Below are 19552 nucleotides of genomic sequence, written 5' to 3' on the forward strand. Positions count from 1 at the left end.
CCTTTATATTCTAGCCTACATTATTCAACTCACGTACTGTCATCTGATCTTGGGCACTGCCAGTCAAAAAAAGCAAACAGGTGCGCGCTCTGCACCTCTTTACGCAACCCCGCCGCAACACTAAATATGAAGATGCCCTGCTTTCAGAGGATAACTCCCGTCCCTTGGTTGTGTAGGCTATATATTATATAGTATATCTATAGCCTACACTGTATAGCTTACATTCAAATATTACCTTTCTGTTACGAAGCTGGGAATAGGCCTATGAGCGCAAATTAGGATGTAGTGGAGGCTAAACGCAAGTAAACGCAGTTTATCCACCTCTGAAATTTCAAAAATAGAGTTTAGGCCTACCCACCTCTTATTAGAGTTTATCCACCTTTATTCACTTTTAACATTCAAAACTGTATTATCCAATAGGCCTACTATCCTATAGGCCTATTCCCAATACTGCATAATAACCTCCACCATTATCAAACATGTTCTGAATGCCTTTTTAAAAAATCCGATACCGCTTGGCACAGTCCACCTCACCGAGATTGCAGAATTCATAGTTCACCCACCTCTTATTTTACCACTACCTCCCTGGCACAAATGTACTTTTCCTCTCCTAAACGAGGGCAATTGGACATTTTATGGTCAATATTAGATTGGTGAAAACACTAAATATACTAGATCACCTGTAAGAATGTTTCAATCATTCTATCGTAGGTATTGGTGTTTTTTTAATAGATATTATGAAATAAGTAAGCTATACGTTTTTTCACTTTCTTAAGTGCTATAGTTCTCATTAGCAGTTTTATGCCAAACCATGAAACATGAAGCTGCGTCCAAAAACGTCTTTAAAAATCTTCTGATATTGATCATGCATAGGGCAAAGAAAGACATGAGATCGTTGGTCTTGGAATTTTGATTCCTGTGTGAAGCTGGCCCCCCATGTTATTCAAAAATGATTAAAAACACTGCTATTCGTTTGTGCTACGTTTGTGCCAGTTTGTGCCGTAAAAATGATCGTTTGTGCTGTTAAGGGTTTTAAGTAATTAAACTTTACATTTTCTGGCCAGTGATGTCACTCAGACCCCCATACTTGTTCAAATTTCCCCAAAATAGTCTCCATCGTTTGTGCTATGTTTGTGCTCATTTGTGCCGTTAAAAGTAACATTTGTGCTACTATGTTTTTTAAAATATACCACGTTATTTGTTACACGTGTGACGTCATCCAGCCCCCCATCAATGTCCAAATCTTTCCAAAATGGTCTCAATCGTTTGTGCTAGGTTTGTGCTGATTTGTGCCGTCAAAAGATACATGCTACTATGTTTTCTAAGTTATTATGGTTTATTTATTACTCGCGTGACGTCACCAGCCCTAGCCTGACGAGCCAGACCCACATTAAAATGTAGGCAGCAAATGTAATTTGGTGCCGCTAGGGTGTGTCTAGATTTCTAGGCTACACCAGCCCCCCATCAATGTCCAAAACTCACCAAAATGGTCTCAATCATTTGTGCTATGTTTGTGCTGATTTGTGCCGTTAAAAATAACATTTGTGTAGCTATGTTTTTTTAAGTTATCACGCTTGTTACAGGTGTGACGTCATCCAGCCCCTCATATTAGTGTCCAAATCTCCTCAAAATAGTTGCGATCGCTTTGGCTACGTGCGTGCTGATTTGTGCCATTTAAGAAACGTTTGTGTACTATGTAGAAGTTGCCCAGCAGTTGTAGTTTATGCTAGACATCACCCCCCCCCCTATCAATGTCCAATCGTAGTCCTAATCGTTTGTGCTGATTGTGCTGTTAAAAAAAGAAACATTTGTGTTGTTATATTTTTTAAGTTACAAAGCTGTCTCATGCTGATCTTAACCGAGAAAAGAAAAGATGTGCTACTATTTACGTGCTGTTTGTGCTGCCAAGGATTCTATAGTACACCAGTTGCTTGTGCATAACGTCAGAATTACTGCAACCACTACCAGAATAAACCTGCTGGCCATTAGTCGGCAGCTGTGAAGAAACACCACTCCATTCTCCGGCCAGTAGCGTCTGCAGGTGTGCACAGCAGTGTGCGTAGGCCTACTATCAGGCAGCTACGGGAGTAGGCTACGAGAGACTTACGAGAGATAATTTCCCCTGTGTGTGTATATTCACTCCAAGTTGGCCTACCATAACTCATCACTGCACTGTAGCCCATATTCTCTAAAATAAACAATTCAATAATTTTATGCATCAGAATTACAGTGGATTGTGCACACAAGCAGCACATAGGCTACTTGTTGCTGACCTAAGTCTCCAAGGCCACCGTGGATATGAAACTTTGCAAACAGCAAAAACAGAAAGGAAGGAGGTAGCAAAGCTATAGAGTTATTTCAGATAATAAGAAGGTAGGCTAAATTGGTATGTTTGTCAAAATAATGTTTAAACATTAAAGTCATACGACATTAAACTAAAACTAAAGGTACATTTGTAGCCTTTTTAGCACTTAAAGTTGACCAAATTAATAGGCTACTCTTTAGCTATGAAGAATGCTATTAAAATTGTCTCCTTAATCCCAAATGGAGACACATTTGACCGAGTAGATTCCAGTGTAGTTAAGAGCAGGTAAAAACTTGAGGCTGGCTTGCGAAAGAATAGTTCTTTATTCTGGATTTAACAACAGAGTTCTGGTAACCCTGTTGTACGCACAGCACAGCACAGTGTTGCAAGGTGAAGCCAAGGTAATGAACTGAAGCAAAGAACTAGGAAACTCTTGGTTAATTATAATACCAGAATATACATTCACGTCTGGGGTCAAATTGGAGGGGGGGGAAACAGACAGTGATATAACCTTATTCAATTAAGACGTCTTGTGGGGGAGGTACACCATTTGCTATTGTAAGGTGACAACATTCTGTCTGCTTACAATAAACATCCTATCCTCGCAGTTTCTGCAGTATTAAACAAAGAACCAAAAGAATGACATACAGAAAACCACTAAAATCTAACAGTCTGATCATAAATCAACTACATATATGATCACAATAAAGGCAAATACAAACAAATCAAAATGATCAACAATTTTTAATAAAACTTAAGATTGTTAACAATCAAACATTTCCTGTAGTGTAGTGGTCAAGAAAAAACAAAAAAAATGTTTCTTAAATCGTACCTATAGTGTAGTGGTCAAGAAAATCTCTCAAAAGTAAGAGTCTAAAACTCTAAAAATGTTTATAATCGCCAAACGATAAAACGATTCAAACAAAACTTAGATTGTTATCAATCAAACCTTTCCTTTAGTGTAGAGGTCAAGTAAATCAGAATCTCAAATGTACGAAGCTACAAAATTCCAAAAATGTTTCTATAGTGTAATGTCTTTTACAATTAGGATGCTTCCTGAACTCATTGGTAGGCACGAAAAACCTATTTGTAAAACAGCCTCTGATTTTACCAATTGCAGAGGGGAAAAAACAAATGAGGTAAAAATTCACCTACTACCCTGCAAATTGCAGCGGCACTTGCATTCCACAAGCCAGAGGGGCAACTTGCATCCTTTCTACTCATATTTTACTGAGTTTTCAGTTATCACCTTAATGTCAATCAGGTAACTGATATTCAAATCCTGAAAATTGCATAAATGGACAGAGTTGGAACTAAGGTTGACATTAAAATCTGAATGATTACTCTTGTGTCAGAATTTCACATGTACTACCCTTATCCGCCAGTATATTGTCCAGAGCCATTTTGTTCTGTAAGGCTACTTTGTGAATGGCATATAATTCTTCATTAATTGCGGATATGGCTTCTATAGTATCATTGGCAATCTTGTCCATAACAGAAGGTAACTCTGTATCCATAGAGGAATGTTGGGTCGGAGCGGCATAACAACTCCCTTCCCTGTTTGAGGGCAAACATGCATGTTTCCCGCAAACAAATATAGTCCCATTCATGGCCATCTTGACAGCCAACATCTGGTTGTGGTCCGGCAGTGGGAGTACGTCTGATATGAAAACCATCATTGTCAGGATCACGGTTGTCATCCATTCTGTGCATCCTGGGGTCACTCCCATGTCGCTATGATCACTGCTGGTGTCGTCGTCAAACGGCTGTTAGGGGTTGTGGTCACGGACAGTAGTTTCTGAAATGACAAACAAAAAAGAGCGGCAGTATACTAATGCTCACAGAAAATTGGAAAAATGCATGCAAATTAAGCTGAAAACAAGAATCTTATCAAATTATAAAAGGGTCATATCATTTCATCAAATAGCCTAAGGTTCATGTAAACATGTAATTTCTAGGACAGGACTCAAGGTTTAGCCATGGTCGTCTGAGACTGCATCAGTTGCTAACAACGTGTGGAATGGCCCTTCCCAATTAGCTTCAAAGACTACTCTGAGTGGGTTGTTAATCATCGCCCAATGGCTAGGTAGGGAGTGTCCCCCGTCAAGATGCTTGTGGCACTCCATTGTCAACTGATGGCCTGCTGTTTTGAATGTTTCAGCCAATTCAGAACAATATGCACTCAAAGCATCTGATCCCAAATGTACAATCGCAGTACACAAAACAAGTGCAGACATAGGTTTTCCAGACACAACTTCAAGCGGGCCAAGCCCTGTCTCTTTGTTGTTGGTAGGACTCACACTGCACACGACCGGTGGAAATGGCACAAACCAAGGAAAACCTTCCTGGTGGCCTTTATCATAACTTTCCTTCAAAAAATGATTCATTCTCTCAACTCCTGTAAAGGATTGTGGGTGATGAAAACCATGTGACGGCCATTGGGTGCCCAGCACCCTGCCAACCTCTGCACAAACAGCTGCAGTAAAACTCAAGCTATCCATTTTAGGCAGCGTCTGACATGCTCGCCCAATCCACATTTTAGCAGGCTCAACAGAAGTGGTCACATGTTGTATCTTGTTAAAGATCATTTCCTCGCCTTCAACATCACAAACAGATTGGATGTGGTTTGTAACCGGCAGAATTTGCTCATTTAAACAAGTTGGCATCGGCTCAGATCTCACACTTTGGACACTCCTTATTTCATCCTGAGCCTTCTCCACCTTTAGCGACTTCTCCTTCTCTGCTAAAGCAGATATTTCAGCCTTAAGCTCAGACAATTCTCTCTTGAGCGCATCAACCCTTTCTGCCGCCTCCTTTTCCTCGGCAGCCTCGCGCCTAAGCATGGCTTGATTCAAGATGACTAAAGACAATGGCAGCTTATTTCTATCGGATAGACGTTGCATTTTCCCCCATGCTCGCTGCAAATCGGCCATAGGTCACAAATTATCATCATCATTCACAATGCCATATTTCATTTCAATCCTTTTCTCGGTCTCCTCCATCCTGAGATGACCGTTCAAAAAATCTCTCACCGTTGTAATTATTTCATCTTCACTAACTTGGGGCGGTGCCATCCCACCTTTCTCAGTTGTAGGGATCTGACTGGCACAGGCCCTGTTCCTTTTACTGAACATTGTGTTAGTTAGTTAGATGTTAAAATGAAATGATAGATATCCAACAAGATGTTACTGGTAGGCTACGTAGCCTACTTCAAGCATCACTGCTTAGATGTTAACATTAAAACAAATTGTGTTTCCCAACTTGCGACGCGTATAACAGAAATGACATTTCACACTTCAAACTGAGCTGCATTCTCGGCCAGTCTGAAAACTGCGCTTGATTCTCTCAGGCAATTCAAAACGCTGTGCCCTGATCAATAATCTCCTGTCTGATTAGTGCTGTAAAGCGCACGCAGGTTACAGCCCAGCGAGAAATATTATCAGGCGCATCAAAGACTCCGCCGAAAACACTATGTGGATAAAACAGTAACTACAAAACTCTATCATAGAATGAACATTCCTAATGATAGCCTCTAACTTAGCGACCGATATAGTTAGCCCGTGCACTATTAAATTTCTCCTGTCTTGCTGCGTACAATATGCCCGTCCAGCCTCGGCTGACGCCACACCAAATCCATTCAGGATAAGACTTGTACGCAGTCTTACAGCCCAGCGCAAAATATTAACAAGCCTATAAAAACCGTGCACTATCAAATTTCTCCTGCCTCGCAGCGAAACAATATGCCTGCCTAGCCTCAACTATGCACCACACCAAACCCAGTCATTCTTTGTTGCAGCCTCACACCCTGCACCATAGAACTACAGAATAAGACTTGAAACGCTGTCTTACAGCGCAGCGGGAAATACTAACAAACACATAAAACAGTAGCTACAAACTCTAACTTAGCCTTAAGCTACAGTTAGCCTCTAATTTAGTCAGTCACCACTACTAAATTAGCCAAGAGATAAAAATCTATCTCAAAACATCCACAAAATGAAAAATACAGAATGCAAAGCTCAAAATGCTTAAATAGGCCTACGACGTCAAAATAGTTGTATGTACACACAAAACATGCAGGACTGTTGGCTTCTAGACAGCTGCAGGCAAAACTTTTTCTTGCTCAACACACTGGTACTCTAGTCAAACTGTAACCCAAAAACAGCAAATTTCTGTTCTTTTTTGTAGCGTGAATAATTAAAAACGACTCACCGTTGAAACAGGCTGTTTTCCTCTTCAGGATGAATCTTGTTTTTTCCTTATTTCACGTACAACTGGGTGGAAACACCAACTGAAGAATGCTATTAAAATTGTCTCCTTAATCCCAAATGGAGACACATTTGACCGAGTAGATTCCAGTGTAGTTAAGAGCAGGTAAAAACTTGAGGCTGGCTTGCGAAAGAATAGTTCTTTATTCTGGATGTAACAACAGAGTTCTGGTAACCCTGTTGTACGCACAGCACAGTGTTGCAAGGTGAAGCCAAGGTAATGAACTGAAGCAAAGAACTAGGAAACTCTTGGCTAATGTAAGGTGACAACATTCTGTCTGCTTACAATAAACATCCTATCCTCGCAGTTTCTGCAGTATTAAACAAAGAACCAAAAGAATGACATACAGAAAACCATTAAAATCTAACAGCTATAAACCCAAGAAACAGGGTGAACAGGAAAAACATTTGGTAGGCTACTGTTTGGGACGATTTGGCCAGTGTGTGTGACACTGATGTCATGCGCATAGCAGATAGAACTTGGTAATGTAAAAATATAGTTACAGAAAATACATTGATGGGGCTGGGTATCACGTGTAATAGGCTAAACATAGGAACATAGTAAGAAATGTCGGCGCAATCAGCACAAACGGGTACAAATTGGGTATAGGCCATTGATGGAGGGGCTGGGTGATGTCAAGCATAAGCTACAACTGCTGGACAAGGCCGCTGGACAATTTACATAGAAGCCTACCCTGCAAACGTTTATTTAAATGGCACAAATCAGCACGCACGTAGCATAAATGATCGCGGCTGTTTTGAGGAGATTTGGACACTGATGAGGGGCTGAATGACGTCACACATATAACAAAGCGTGTTAACTTAAAAAACATAGCTGCACAAATGTTATTTTGGTAACACTTTATTTTAAGGTTCACATGTTAGCCACCAATACATACCTAATTAATACCTGTATTAGTGACTTGTAAGGCATGTGTTCTGCAGAGGTATTACTGATGATAATGTGCTTGCTGTCAAGGAACCAGTTTCCACTTTAGAATGGGAGCCAATCTCCCAGTTATTAAGTTCTATTTCACACAGCAACCTGGGCAGTGAAATGCAGCAATGAGGTTGAGCCATACACTTGCTTATTCTACAACTGTTCTCCTACTATTTGGGATTTATTCAGACAGTATACAAGTAGGTTATGCATATTCTATTTCGGTACTTACTACTAATTAGTATGTAGAGATCAAGGCTTACAAGGTCATTATTAAGATTATATCAATAATAAAGGCCTAATTCGTCATGAAAAAGAAAGTTGTGAATACACACCTAACAAATGGTTAATGTTGCCTAACACATGCCTTACAAGTCACTAATACAGGTATTAATTAGGTATGTATTGGTGGCTAACATGTGAACCTTAAAATAAAGTGTTACCGTTATTTTTAATGGCACAAATCAGCACAAACATAGCACAAACGATTGAGACCATTTTGGTGAGTTTTGGACATTGATGGGGGGCTGGATGACGTCACACGTGTAACAAATAACGTGGAATATCTTTAAAAACATAGTAGCACAAATGTTACTTTTAACGGCACAAATGAGCACAAACATAGCACAAACGATTGAGACTATTTTGGGGAAATTTGAAAAAGTATGGGGGGCTGAGTGACGTCACTGGCCAGAAAATGTAAAGTTTAATTACTTAAAACCCTTAACAGCACAAACGATCATTTTTACGGCACAAACGTAGCACAAACGAATAGCAGTGTTTTTAATCATTTTTGAATAACATGGGGGGCCAGCTTCACGCAGGTGGCAAACACCGACTAACTTCTGATGGCTCACAAAATCCTGGCTCTGGGCCAAAATGCAAGGGGTGGGCCTGACGTGAGCTGTTATTGGATCAGTCGACATATGGAAATGTAACCAGTGGGCCGCTGATTGTCCTTCCTTTGGGCCGATCGTTGGCCAAAATGATTCAATTATATCCTATAGCCTATTCTATCGGCCCAAAAGATGCGTCGGCCCACCTGGAAAATGCCCGGTATAACAGATGGCCAGTCCGCCCATGGCCTGACGTGAGCTGTTATTGGATCAGTCGACATATGGAAATGTAACGTAAATGGAAATATGTACAAATTGTTATATGACTATGAGTTAAGTAGGGGAGAGCGGGGTTAGATGTCACACTTTTTACTTAAAATTAGTTTCCACAAAAACCGTGTCCTGCACAAATTTCCTTTCAGGACACAAAGGAAGCCTCATGTGTCAGGTACAAATGGAGGGACCTTGATCTGCTTGAATCCAGTCAGTTAGAAGGATGTGGGCTGTCAAATGCACCTTGCGCAAATGTGACAACCATCCCCATCACGGGGTAGGTTGTCACAAGCTATGGGGTTAGTTGTCCCAATGTTATTCCAATGGGATAAAAATGAAAAATGGGTACATTCTTAAAAAAATGTAAAAAGTTTAATTTCATTGAAATGCAAAACTACATACATCATATGCGAACATGAACAGGAAACATCAAGTATGTTCTTTTCATTAGTATTTTATGATTTAAGTTGGTTTTTAGACTATTTAGAGTAAATCCCTATTGAAACCAAGGTAATGATGATATAATGAAATACTGAAGAGTCCATAGGCCAACATGTGACAACCAACCCCACAAAAAATGTGACAACCAACCCCAACTGACATTGCTAGCTGCTAGCTCTTTTGATGGCCAGCAGCCACATGTTTTAGCGTAGCTATGAAAGGTAACTGAATTGTAGCTCTCTCTCTATACTTTTAAATGGTACTAATTATTTTATTGTCAACCCATTGTGTAATGAGTTAGAAGAAAAAGACTGAATGTCTCAAAATTTACTTTTAAACATGAAAAACAGTTAACAGTTGTCTCACATCAAGGTAATCTTTCATTTTAAATTCCAACATAGATGACCTCTGACACTAATTCTGATCATTTCATTTCAGGTTTTGACCAGTGCCCTTGAGTGGCTGAGATCTAACACATGTGACAACTTACCCGTGTGACATCTAACCAGAGACTTTCTAATGAGGAGACACAGCACTCAAAAAATACTCCATAGAAATGCATGGGGCTAGTTTGTCACGCCAATATGGCCGTTGTCTACACATATCCCACCCCTTCCTCGGTAAAACGTCGACATGTGAATACATTGAGCCAATCATTTGGTGTGATGTGAATACATTGAGCCAATCATATGGTGTGTTGTGAAGACATCGTGCCAATCATGTGTTGTGAACTCGCTGCTGGAGCAAGATTGGTGTCGTGAAGCCTTGCGCACGCGCAGTTCGACCCAAAGACTGTGCCCGATGAGTGCCCATAAAACGTTGGTATATGGCCGCCGAGTGGAGGGACTTGCCTAAAAGGACTTTGCATCTAACCCCGCTCTCCCCTACTCTTTGATAACATCAATTAAGAAAAGAAAAATAAATAAAGTTAATCTCGAACAAGCCTGTCTACTTTTTTCCACAGAAGGGACAGGATATGTATGTTACAAACTAACCCCATGCATTTTTATGGAAGAGGTGTTTTTGAGTGCTGTGTCTCATTAGAAAGTCTCTGATGACAGCAGTAAGACATTTTACTTTTATTTTGGCGGATTTTTTACTGACCGGAAGTCTTATTGTCGCTAACGGAACTATTCTATTTACACGAGTTTAACTCACAGGATATCGGGTTGGCGTGTGGACACGAGCTCATCTTTATTGTAACTATTATTATTTGCCAATACTAGGGTGAGTTGACGTTCCTATTATTGTTATTCTTAGTAGTATCTGCATCGACGAATGGATTGACCCAGAATGATCTTGTAATACCTCGCAACCTATTTTGAACCTAGCTACTAGCGTGCTAACTTATTCATTATTGTCGGTTTAATTTTTAACTTACTCTAGCTTCTATTGGATTGTCTTATCCAGACAACAAGAAGGTGTCTATTAATCCTAATATTAGACAGTGTACCTGTCTTGTCGACACAGGTAAACTAGCAGAACATTGCAGGATAATCCTTACCTAGCCTTGCCGGTTTGATCAAAAAGTGTTGTGAGACTGCCGATATTATTCTTAAGCATCCAGAATTTGTCCGTGAATAGTAATGCATTTTGTCAGGGCTGGGCTCCATTTTAAAACAGGAGACCCTTCACATTTTGATTAAAGGTGCTCTAAACGATGTTGGGTAACGTCACTTCTGTTGACGTACAAACAAAACAGAGAGCCAGCTTTCTACTCCCTCTCCCTCCCTCCCTCCCGTGTAGAGATGGGTCGGTCGCGAACGAATCAGTTTGATCGAACTGTGTCTTTAATCCCATATCGGTCACAGTGACTTCATTTTCCCCCCTGAAGTGTTTCTGTTGCATTTGGGAAAGGAATTACACTAACAAACCAGGTTGTCTTGATTAAAATGTATCATATGCAGATGCTACCCAACTCCTGGTTCAGGCAATAGTCATCTCACGACTTGACTACTGCAACGGCCTCCTGACAGGTCTTCCAGCCTGCACAGTGAAACCCCTTCAGATGATCCAGAACGCTGCGGCGTGCCTGGTCTACAACCAACCTAAAAAGGCACATGTTACCCCGCTGCCTACACATGGCTACCTATGGTGGCCCGCATCAAATTCAAGGCTCTAACGCTTGCCTACAAAGTAGTTTCCGGTTCTGCTCCCTCCTACTTCAATGCCCTTATACAGACATACGCTACCTCCAGACTGTTGCGCTCCTCAGATGAACAACGTTTAGCTCTGCCACCGGTACGCTCAGGCCAATCCAAACTTTTCTAATCTGTTGTCCCTCTTTGGTGGAATGCACTGCCAGTTCCTACAAGGGCAGGGACATTCCTCTCCATTTTCAAAAAACTCCTGAAGACCAAGCTCTTCAGAGAACATCTCCTCTCATAGCACTACTTACAACCAGTCTTGCTGATCCTAGCACTAACTACCTGTCTTGAACTGACACTCAACTGTTTAAAATCAGCAATCACTGATGCACTTATTCTTACTGTACTCTACCTTTTTTAAATGGTCCTAGAATTGTTGAGAGAATTGCTTTAAGACTTAAACTGTTTACCACGTTGTTAGTTGCTTTGGTTAAAATGTGTCAGCCAAATGTAATGTAATGTAATGTATCGATGTCATGTGACTAGTGTGAATGGTGAAATGACAAGATCAGTTCACATCTTGTTTGCCCCTCTGGAGGTAAAATTACCGCTCAAACTTCTGCAGAAATTAAATTAAAGTAAATAAACTACCTAAATTAACAGACTAATCTCATCACTCATTTGTCTTTTGAAATGCTAGCTGTAAATGTTGTCATAGAAATGGTTGTAAATATTTTCGTAGTGCATTTAGAGTAATAATGCAAAAATGTGTATGTCTTCACTGATTTTTCTACACTGTAAATAACATTAGACTAATTAAAGATTAATCTGACATTTGCTCTTTAATCCTTTCCTGAGATATGAAATTTATGACTTGCAGTGGCCCCCATTGACAAAATTTCAAGAAATGTGGAAGTGATATTGCATGTCAAATTTCATGAACTTGTGAAGTACGGAAAAGTGAAGCACGATTGCTGGTACCTTTAAATGTTTTTCTTTGTAAAGAAGACCAATAATCATTTTGCTGATTGAAGTTATTTCCCCACCCTGTAGATTACAATGATTCGCAGATCCAGGATCAGTGTACGGCCTAATGTGCGGCCTGGAAACCGATCGACAACTACTTCTCAGGACACATCCCAGAAGAATCAAGACTTTTCTTCACTGTCATCTGTGAGCTTAGAACTGACTGAAACAGCACCAGAACAGCCTTTGTTTACTGAAGCAGGCAAGAGTTACACAGAGAAGCCTGAGACAGCTGCCTCTTGCCAGTGAGTCAATGCATTTGAAAATAACAATTTGATTAAATGATGTGTGAAGGTTCCTAGGTCATGTCATGTGCTGTGTACATCATAAATTCAGTTAAAATTACTTCAAAACTCTGGTACTTGGTACTAATTCCACAATTGCATTGATGGTACCTTTCTGCAGTGTTTCCGCTAGATTTTTTTTTAACAGTGGCGGCAAAACAAAGGTTAGTATGAAAAAAACTGGTCGGGAGTCACTCCCGGTATGTTTTTTTTAATTCTAGTTGCTAATCACAACATTTAGCCTAACGTGACTTGAGAGGGACAGGATTCAGAAACTAAGACAGGCGCATCTTCTGTCTGACTCACGTCAAGTTAACCCATGCATTAAACCACATTGTCGCTTGAACCGGTAGTTCATGTTGACAATGGAGAAACGCTTAGCTTACTTCGTTTATGACAGAAATTAAGTTTTGTGCCAACACGTTGTAAAAACACAACCCAAAACACTGCCTTTATTTGGTGCAAATCTCCTTTACTTTATATTCCGCGATTCACATTAGGCCTACTAGGCCATCACCGCAAGTGCATACAAAATGTTTTGCAATTTACCTTCGTTACTACCAGCAGTCGTTGCTTTTTTACTGCGTCGATTCGCGATTGAGTGAGTGTGCATCTAATGTAACAACGGTGTCTTCGCCGAGACATCCTCTCCAGTTTCATTTTTGCTGTTGTTGCGAGCGAGCTTAGGCCTATAGACTACGATATGGGAAATACTTTATACGATCAGCTACAGAAATTAATGGGTTTTCCTTGGCCTGTGCTACACCTTTCCACCAAGTTGTGCGAAAATTGTAGTTTTTGCGATGTTGACAAACATGCGTAGCACATGGAAGCTCTTGATAGCGTATGCCACTACGTCTATAAAACAATATATTTATGGAATAAAACTAAACAGGTACCTCGGATTAGCATTGCTGTTTTTTCTTAAACTGCAATTTTCAGCAGCCAGCGGAGGGCATTTAGCCTACTATGCTTCCGGACAATATTTTGCGTCTCCCCTAATTCTGAAGCAGTGGCACCGCTAAATGAAGAGGAAACACTGAGAAGAAAGTTAATGCTTTAAATAGGCTACATCAATACAATATATAATATGTGAACTGAAACTGGACGGGCCATAATAACCTCTGACTAGTTTTAGGCTAGGCTACTTATTGTTAAATTGCAAAGTGAGCGGCAGCCAGCAGGGGAGGATATGTCGCAGGATTATTTAAAAAGCAAATGTGCGTCTGCCCTGATTCTGATACCGTGGCGGTATTAATTAAACCGTGGGGGGCCACCATGCTGAAATAAATGTAGAGGAAACATTGTTTCTGTGTGTCATCAGCCTGTTTCTGTTTATGCCTTTCCTGGGGGACCCATCAGATGAATGTAATGATAATTGGAAATATTACATTCAGATTCAGTTTCAGTTATTCACATATATATTTATTCACATATAAAAAGGGACAAATTTAGGTTTTGCCCCACTCTTGACATGCAGCAGCTTGATACCAAATAAGAACAGTATTTCTTACTGTGGGGGGGGGGGGGAGGGGAATGTTTAATGTAAATAGATCTGACAGCCAGAGGGAAACTCTTATACCCAAGTAGGTGATGTGGTCACAGCATAGGGGTATAGGTAGTGTGGTGGCTGCTGTATCCCAACTTTTGGGTTGTAATGGGAGAACAGATGATTTATACCAATTTATCGAGTATTCCGATATATATCAATATCCGATATATATATATCGAGGGGGGGTCTGGTATCGGTTGCCGTCCGACCGGGGTGGGGGGGTTATGGTGTCTGTCTGACCGGTGGGGGTGGGGGGATGTGGGTGCTGGCGACTTGTTTGTGCGATACACTACAGACTCTGTACATTTACATTGTACATTGTACAGTTATTTATTAAACACTACATATTAATAACCAGCTTCTCAAAATAACAGTTAACAAAGTAATAACAACAAACAAACTATACAACAGCATAGAAATATTTCTAAATATTTGTGTAATTTGTGCAATTTTAACAAAGACTATTGCAAACTATAGAACTGGAAAAGAAAGTGCAAAACAACAAAATGTGCAAATGTGATCAGTCACTACTTATGGTAGAGCTGACAACTAGCATCGCTACAAGCCATCCTCCTTGGCTTTAAAGGTCCAGTATGTAGGAAATAATGGAAAATAAACTGTAACCATTCCAAAAATGATCACCATATGTTGTCAGAGAGTAAGGAAACACGATAAATTGAAGTAATGGCTTATTTGACAACATTACTCTAACCCGTAAAAGCCATGAAAAAAAAAGAGTTACGGGGCGGAATCTCTTGGAATTTTCGTTTATGTTTTGAACGATTAATTCTAGAATAGCATATTAATAATGGGCTAGCGCGTCCTCCTATTTGGGTTGCCAAATTAGCAAAGGCCAACTGTCAACAGCTGTCAGTTGTAGTCATGAACGCCTAGCCTACGAGAGGCAGGCAAATTTCCAAAGAAACAAATTAACCAGGTGGACATCGGAGGAGCTTCCTGAGATGGTGACGTCTTCGTCAAACGAAGAATATCAAGTCTGACGCAGAGCTGGCCATATTTCTCCACTACAGGTAGCCTAGGCTTAACTTCATCTGCATCGCTAACTTCAGCTAAATATGTTACGTTGGTTAGAGAGGTATTTTTTGTTTTCACTGTTTCCGTAATGTGTAGCTGGGTTATGGTTGGAGAAACGTTAAAGCAGCTGAGGGTCAACTAACGTTAGCTAAGTCTTCATTACATCTGGCAACCCAGAAGAGGCTCGCGTCTGGTAGTCTTGAGAACGTTCACCAGTGTTTTGATTTTGGCCTGCAGAACGTTCGGTAACAATCCTACAAATCGCACCTTTAACCCTTAGAACCCTAAGCTGTTTTTAGGGCATTTTCACTACCTTTATTCATAAGGATTTATTCTGGTCATTGTAAGTGCCACACACACATATTAGATATTGTCTTTTTCAGCAGAGTCTTGGCTATCCAGATCTGCCATCATTTCATGGATTATGATTATTGGCCATATAGCCTAAGTTCGTTGATGGGGATGGAGTTAGCTAAATAATTTAGAAAGCATAAGCGTAGCCATGGGCGGGACATAGGCCCGTCTACTTGTCAGTCTTGCCCGTCTGATTAGAGGGCTTTCCTTCGTTTACACTCACCATCTTAAAAAGACGCGCAAGTCAACACTGCGCTGAGAGCTCAAGAATCAGTCAAATCGCGAACAGCCACAGCTCCGTTTAATTGTCAGGTGTGGTGAAATGCGTTCATATTCCACTTTTTATGTCATAAATTTGCAGGCCTATGGAAAGGTTTTGTGGTAGGATTGTCCAATGGGCAAGTTTATGTGAGTTAAGTTGTTGCAAGTTAATTTATGCGACGCACCGATGCTGGGTTCATCAGTTTTGCACAAGTTTAAAATGTTTAGCCGACTGCGTAATTTGTCATTTTCGTTCAATAAGTTCCACTTTTCATGTCAGTAATGTAACATGCCTATAATGCGTTCAATAAATTCCTCTTTTATGTCATAAATATATCATGCCTATGATTAATGCTTGTATGGTGTATCTCATCTAGGCCTCTCTTGTGTTCAATCAAATTCGCTTTGCCCACCCGTTTTTTCTGTGCCCACCCATTTGAACATTTCTGGCTACGCTACTGTTAGATAGGAAACTGATAAGTCATGCAAAACAACTAGATACTAACAATGTAGAGCAAGAATAACCATGTGGTGATACAGTTTCAATGAGTAAAGATTCATTTTAGAATCTAAGATGACCCGTTTCCCGGAAACATGAGAATGTGCTATGGAAAGCAAATAAAAACGTGAGCAATTTGAATATGCTTCATATCAGGTAGAAGGCTAAAGTAAAACGTGGATGCTTAGCCTGTAGCCTATTCTTTAGGCAATTGTATTTTAGGCTTATGTGTATTAACGTTGCCAAGCTTGTTTGTTGTTGCACTATCGGTGTTGCACTGTCTTTTAAAAAAAATGTTCTGAGTGAAATATATTTCCGTTGCTCTTAGTTCTTTGGGATTTAACTTTTCTGTTTAAGGTGACAATTCGGCTTGTAGATTATTTCTCCCTCTTTTAAATTGGAGCGAGCATGGAGTGATTTCACTGGAGCAGGATGATTTATCAGTGGAGCAGGGAGCAAATTGAGCGAAGCGACCTGACGTTAGGGCTGGGATAAACGATTATTTTTTAAACGAATAATCTAGCGATGATTTTTTTCGATGCATCGATTAATCTAACGATTCATTTTTTCAGTCCGATTCGATTTCGATTCGATTATCGATTATCTCCACATTAATTGACTAATACATGTTATACATGTTGATTTACATATCTGAATGAAAAAACATATTCTTTAACATTGCAATATATGTTTATTGCTCTTAAGATTTCAAAATAAAAGACTATACAAGTGCAAAGTAATGCATTCTTAGTCAGAGGTAGCATTCAATAAAGTTCAGTAGTGTATAGGTCTAATTGAGTGCCTGTCACTTTAAGATGTTCGTGAGGGAATCCTTGCAATTAACATTAACGCAGTTAAAAGGCTGCTGATGTGTGGATGCAATTCATAACGTAGTTAGTTCAAATAACGGTTCGTAACCTACTTCTCCTTGGGACAAGCACTTTTGAGTCTTGGAAAACACTTTTCCATTTACATCGGGATTTTGCAAACATTCAGTGTCAGAGTCAATAAAATGAGCCCTGTATGAGTAACGAAATTGACAAGCAACTGTAAGTAAGCATGCTAAACTTGACATCCAAACAGTATTCTAACGTTAGCTTTAAGATACTGCTTGATTGCATAACTTAACTTAGTTCAGTCTCCTCAATGTACTATGTTGTGATAAGACCTTAGCAGACTTAACTTTAATGCAGCAGTTTTGAACAAATTTGCGCAGCATGGTCACGATGCTAAGCGGATTTAATACCAATTTAGCCCGCCGTGTTCTATGCAATGCTTCTATATGGCAACAGCAATCCTTCAACAATCGTGAATATTTTGTTAAATGCACATGCAGAGGAGGGGCAGCGGGCTCGTTATGAGAGAGAGCGGGCGGGGCAAGGAAAGGCTGTGTGCGTAAAAAGCGCAGTACAGCTCAATGAAAGGATTTTATCTTATCTTTAATTTAAATAGTACAACATAGAACATCAATGTGTGGTGGCCGATTTTGATTTCGTGCCGCCCAGCCACAGATAAGTCAACGTATGGGAACATTGAAGGTGTAAAATTAAAAATATTTAGCGGCACACTTTATGCTTGACAAATCGACGCGTATATTTTGCGTTGATGTATTTTTTGCGTCAACGTCATCGATTACGTCGGCGCGTTGTCCCAGCCCTACCTGACGTAATTTGAGCGGAGGAGCGGCCTATAAACAGCCACCTGAGCGAGGAGCGGGATATTTGCACCGCTCAGCTCCGCTCACTAGCTCTGATTCGGAGGCATATCACCTATGTAAAGATTATAAAAACTGATTATTTGTCGACTCATGGCACGTTTGTTATTTTTTTAATGCTTTCTGCGGAGAAGGGAGACTGGCGTTGGTCACGGTTTGGAATGAAAGGGAGAAAATAGGACAGAGTAACACAGTGGTAGGCGTGTTTTGCCAAGGCGGCCGCCTTGACTGCAAAGTGCTGCGGGAAACCCTGCTGTCGGTGAGGTGTATAATAGTTTAACCCAATTAATGAAAGAGTCCCCAAAGCCCCAATTCCGTGGAAATGCATGGATTCCAGTTGCTTCCAGTATTATTTTTGGAATCTGATCCCTTATCATACCTGTTCATTCGTACTCGTCGCTCGACGTATCGTGACTAAATTCAAGATGGAGATCGTCGACAAAAGATACATCTCAGCCTAGAAATCTTGACGCACCCTAGCGCCAGCAAATGTAATTTGCAGCCAGGGTAGTCTAGCAACTCTCTGTTGGCTTGCGAGGTGGAAAAACCAAACTTCAGTCAGGCCAATCACATCGTGTATAGAGTCGGTGGACCTGTTTCAAGTCAATCAAGTCATGGTGATGTCATTAACACACTTTGTAGGCTTGTAGTAGGTCATCCATCTCCAGACGTGTTAGCTAGAGGTGAGAAATTTGTGTGTCAGCTCCTCAAAACATGGTTTTCAAACGGCTAAAGCCCTTCGGTGGTACATGTTTAAAACTCTAAAACCCAACCAGGGAGTGGAAAAACTCGGGAACTAGGGAAATCCCATCCCTATGATTGCCCTACCATTGCCTATTGCTGTCCCCATGCTCGGATTCCCAGTGTTTCCGCTAGATTTTTAGGCAAAATTTTTGGAAATACATTACATCTAGCCTACATTTCAGGAAGGATCATCAGTGGTAACAGATAAGGTGATGATGATGATCATCATCTTTCTTTACTGTTAGCACTACCTCAAACTAAACCTCTTCGGAGCTGTCATTTTCTTAAATGAGCCGCGGCAATGTTTCAACTGAGCTTGTAACGCTAGACAAATGCCTTTATTTTCAACGCGATCGCCTTGTACCCAAACCATTTCGAAACTAAGGAGCCATTTGTCCTCCGATTACATACAAGCTCCTCGGTGCCGCGTTTGCGGCACTCGTGTTTCACGCTGTAGGGGATTTTAAAAAAAGTGACGTGAGTGGAAGGGCGGTGCTGGGGCAGTGTGTGTGTGAGCGGGAGGCAGAGCGGCAGAGAGAGATGCGACAGAGTTGCGAAATTGCAGGCACGGTTCGAAATGGCTGTTATTTCAAATAGCGTAGCATATTTTAAACTAATCGGTTAACTGGTTTCAACCGGCTAATGAGGCTCGGTGGTCGGTCAAGAATTTTTTTTATTTTCGCCATCCCTAATAGTAGCTGACAGGAAAGATGGAGACGTCATGTCAATTTCCTCAACCCTCAGCCGCCTCCTCCTCCGTCCAGCCTTACTGGCGATACCCTTGCCTCATTTTTTACAAACAAAGTGGAGGCAATCAGCAGAAAGCCAAAGTGCAGTATCTGCATTTTTTTTCTGAAATTTACTTTTTTACACCAATATAAAATGCCATATCCTCCGATCAACCTATCAAAATATCATCTACTGAAAAAAATATTG

The 19552-nt window shown here is 40.5% G+C and overlaps 1 protein-coding gene across 6 annotated transcripts in view; it reads left to right on the forward strand.

The window, feature by feature from the left end:
* The window catches only part of LOC143123479 (uncharacterized), a 201504-nt gene that overhangs the window by 12632 nt on the left and 169320 nt on the right, over positions 1-19552 (forward strand). For 5 of the 6 annotated variants that reach the window (XM_076284928.1, XM_076284930.1, XM_076284931.1 and 2 more), the window contains exons 1-2: positions 10198-10287; positions 12201-12418. In XM_076284928.1, coding sequence (XP_076141043.1) covers positions 12207-12418 — 212 coding nt within the window. In that variant the 5' untranslated portion in view covers positions 10198-10287; positions 12201-12206. Of the gene's footprint in view, positions 1-10197; positions 10288-12200; positions 12419-19552 lie in introns of those variants that run through there. The other variant, XM_076284929.1, reaches the window with a different exon arrangement.

Source organism: Alosa pseudoharengus, unplaced genomic scaffold (genome assembly GCF_046254945.1).
Source record: "Alosa pseudoharengus isolate Yale_2024_CS ecotype anadromous, Long Island Sound unplaced genomic scaffold, YU_APseudo_1.1 YU_APseudo_1.1_scf_14, whole genome shotgun sequence".
Lineage (NCBI taxonomy): Eukaryota > Metazoa > Chordata > Actinopteri > Clupeiformes > Clupeidae > Alosa > Alosa pseudoharengus.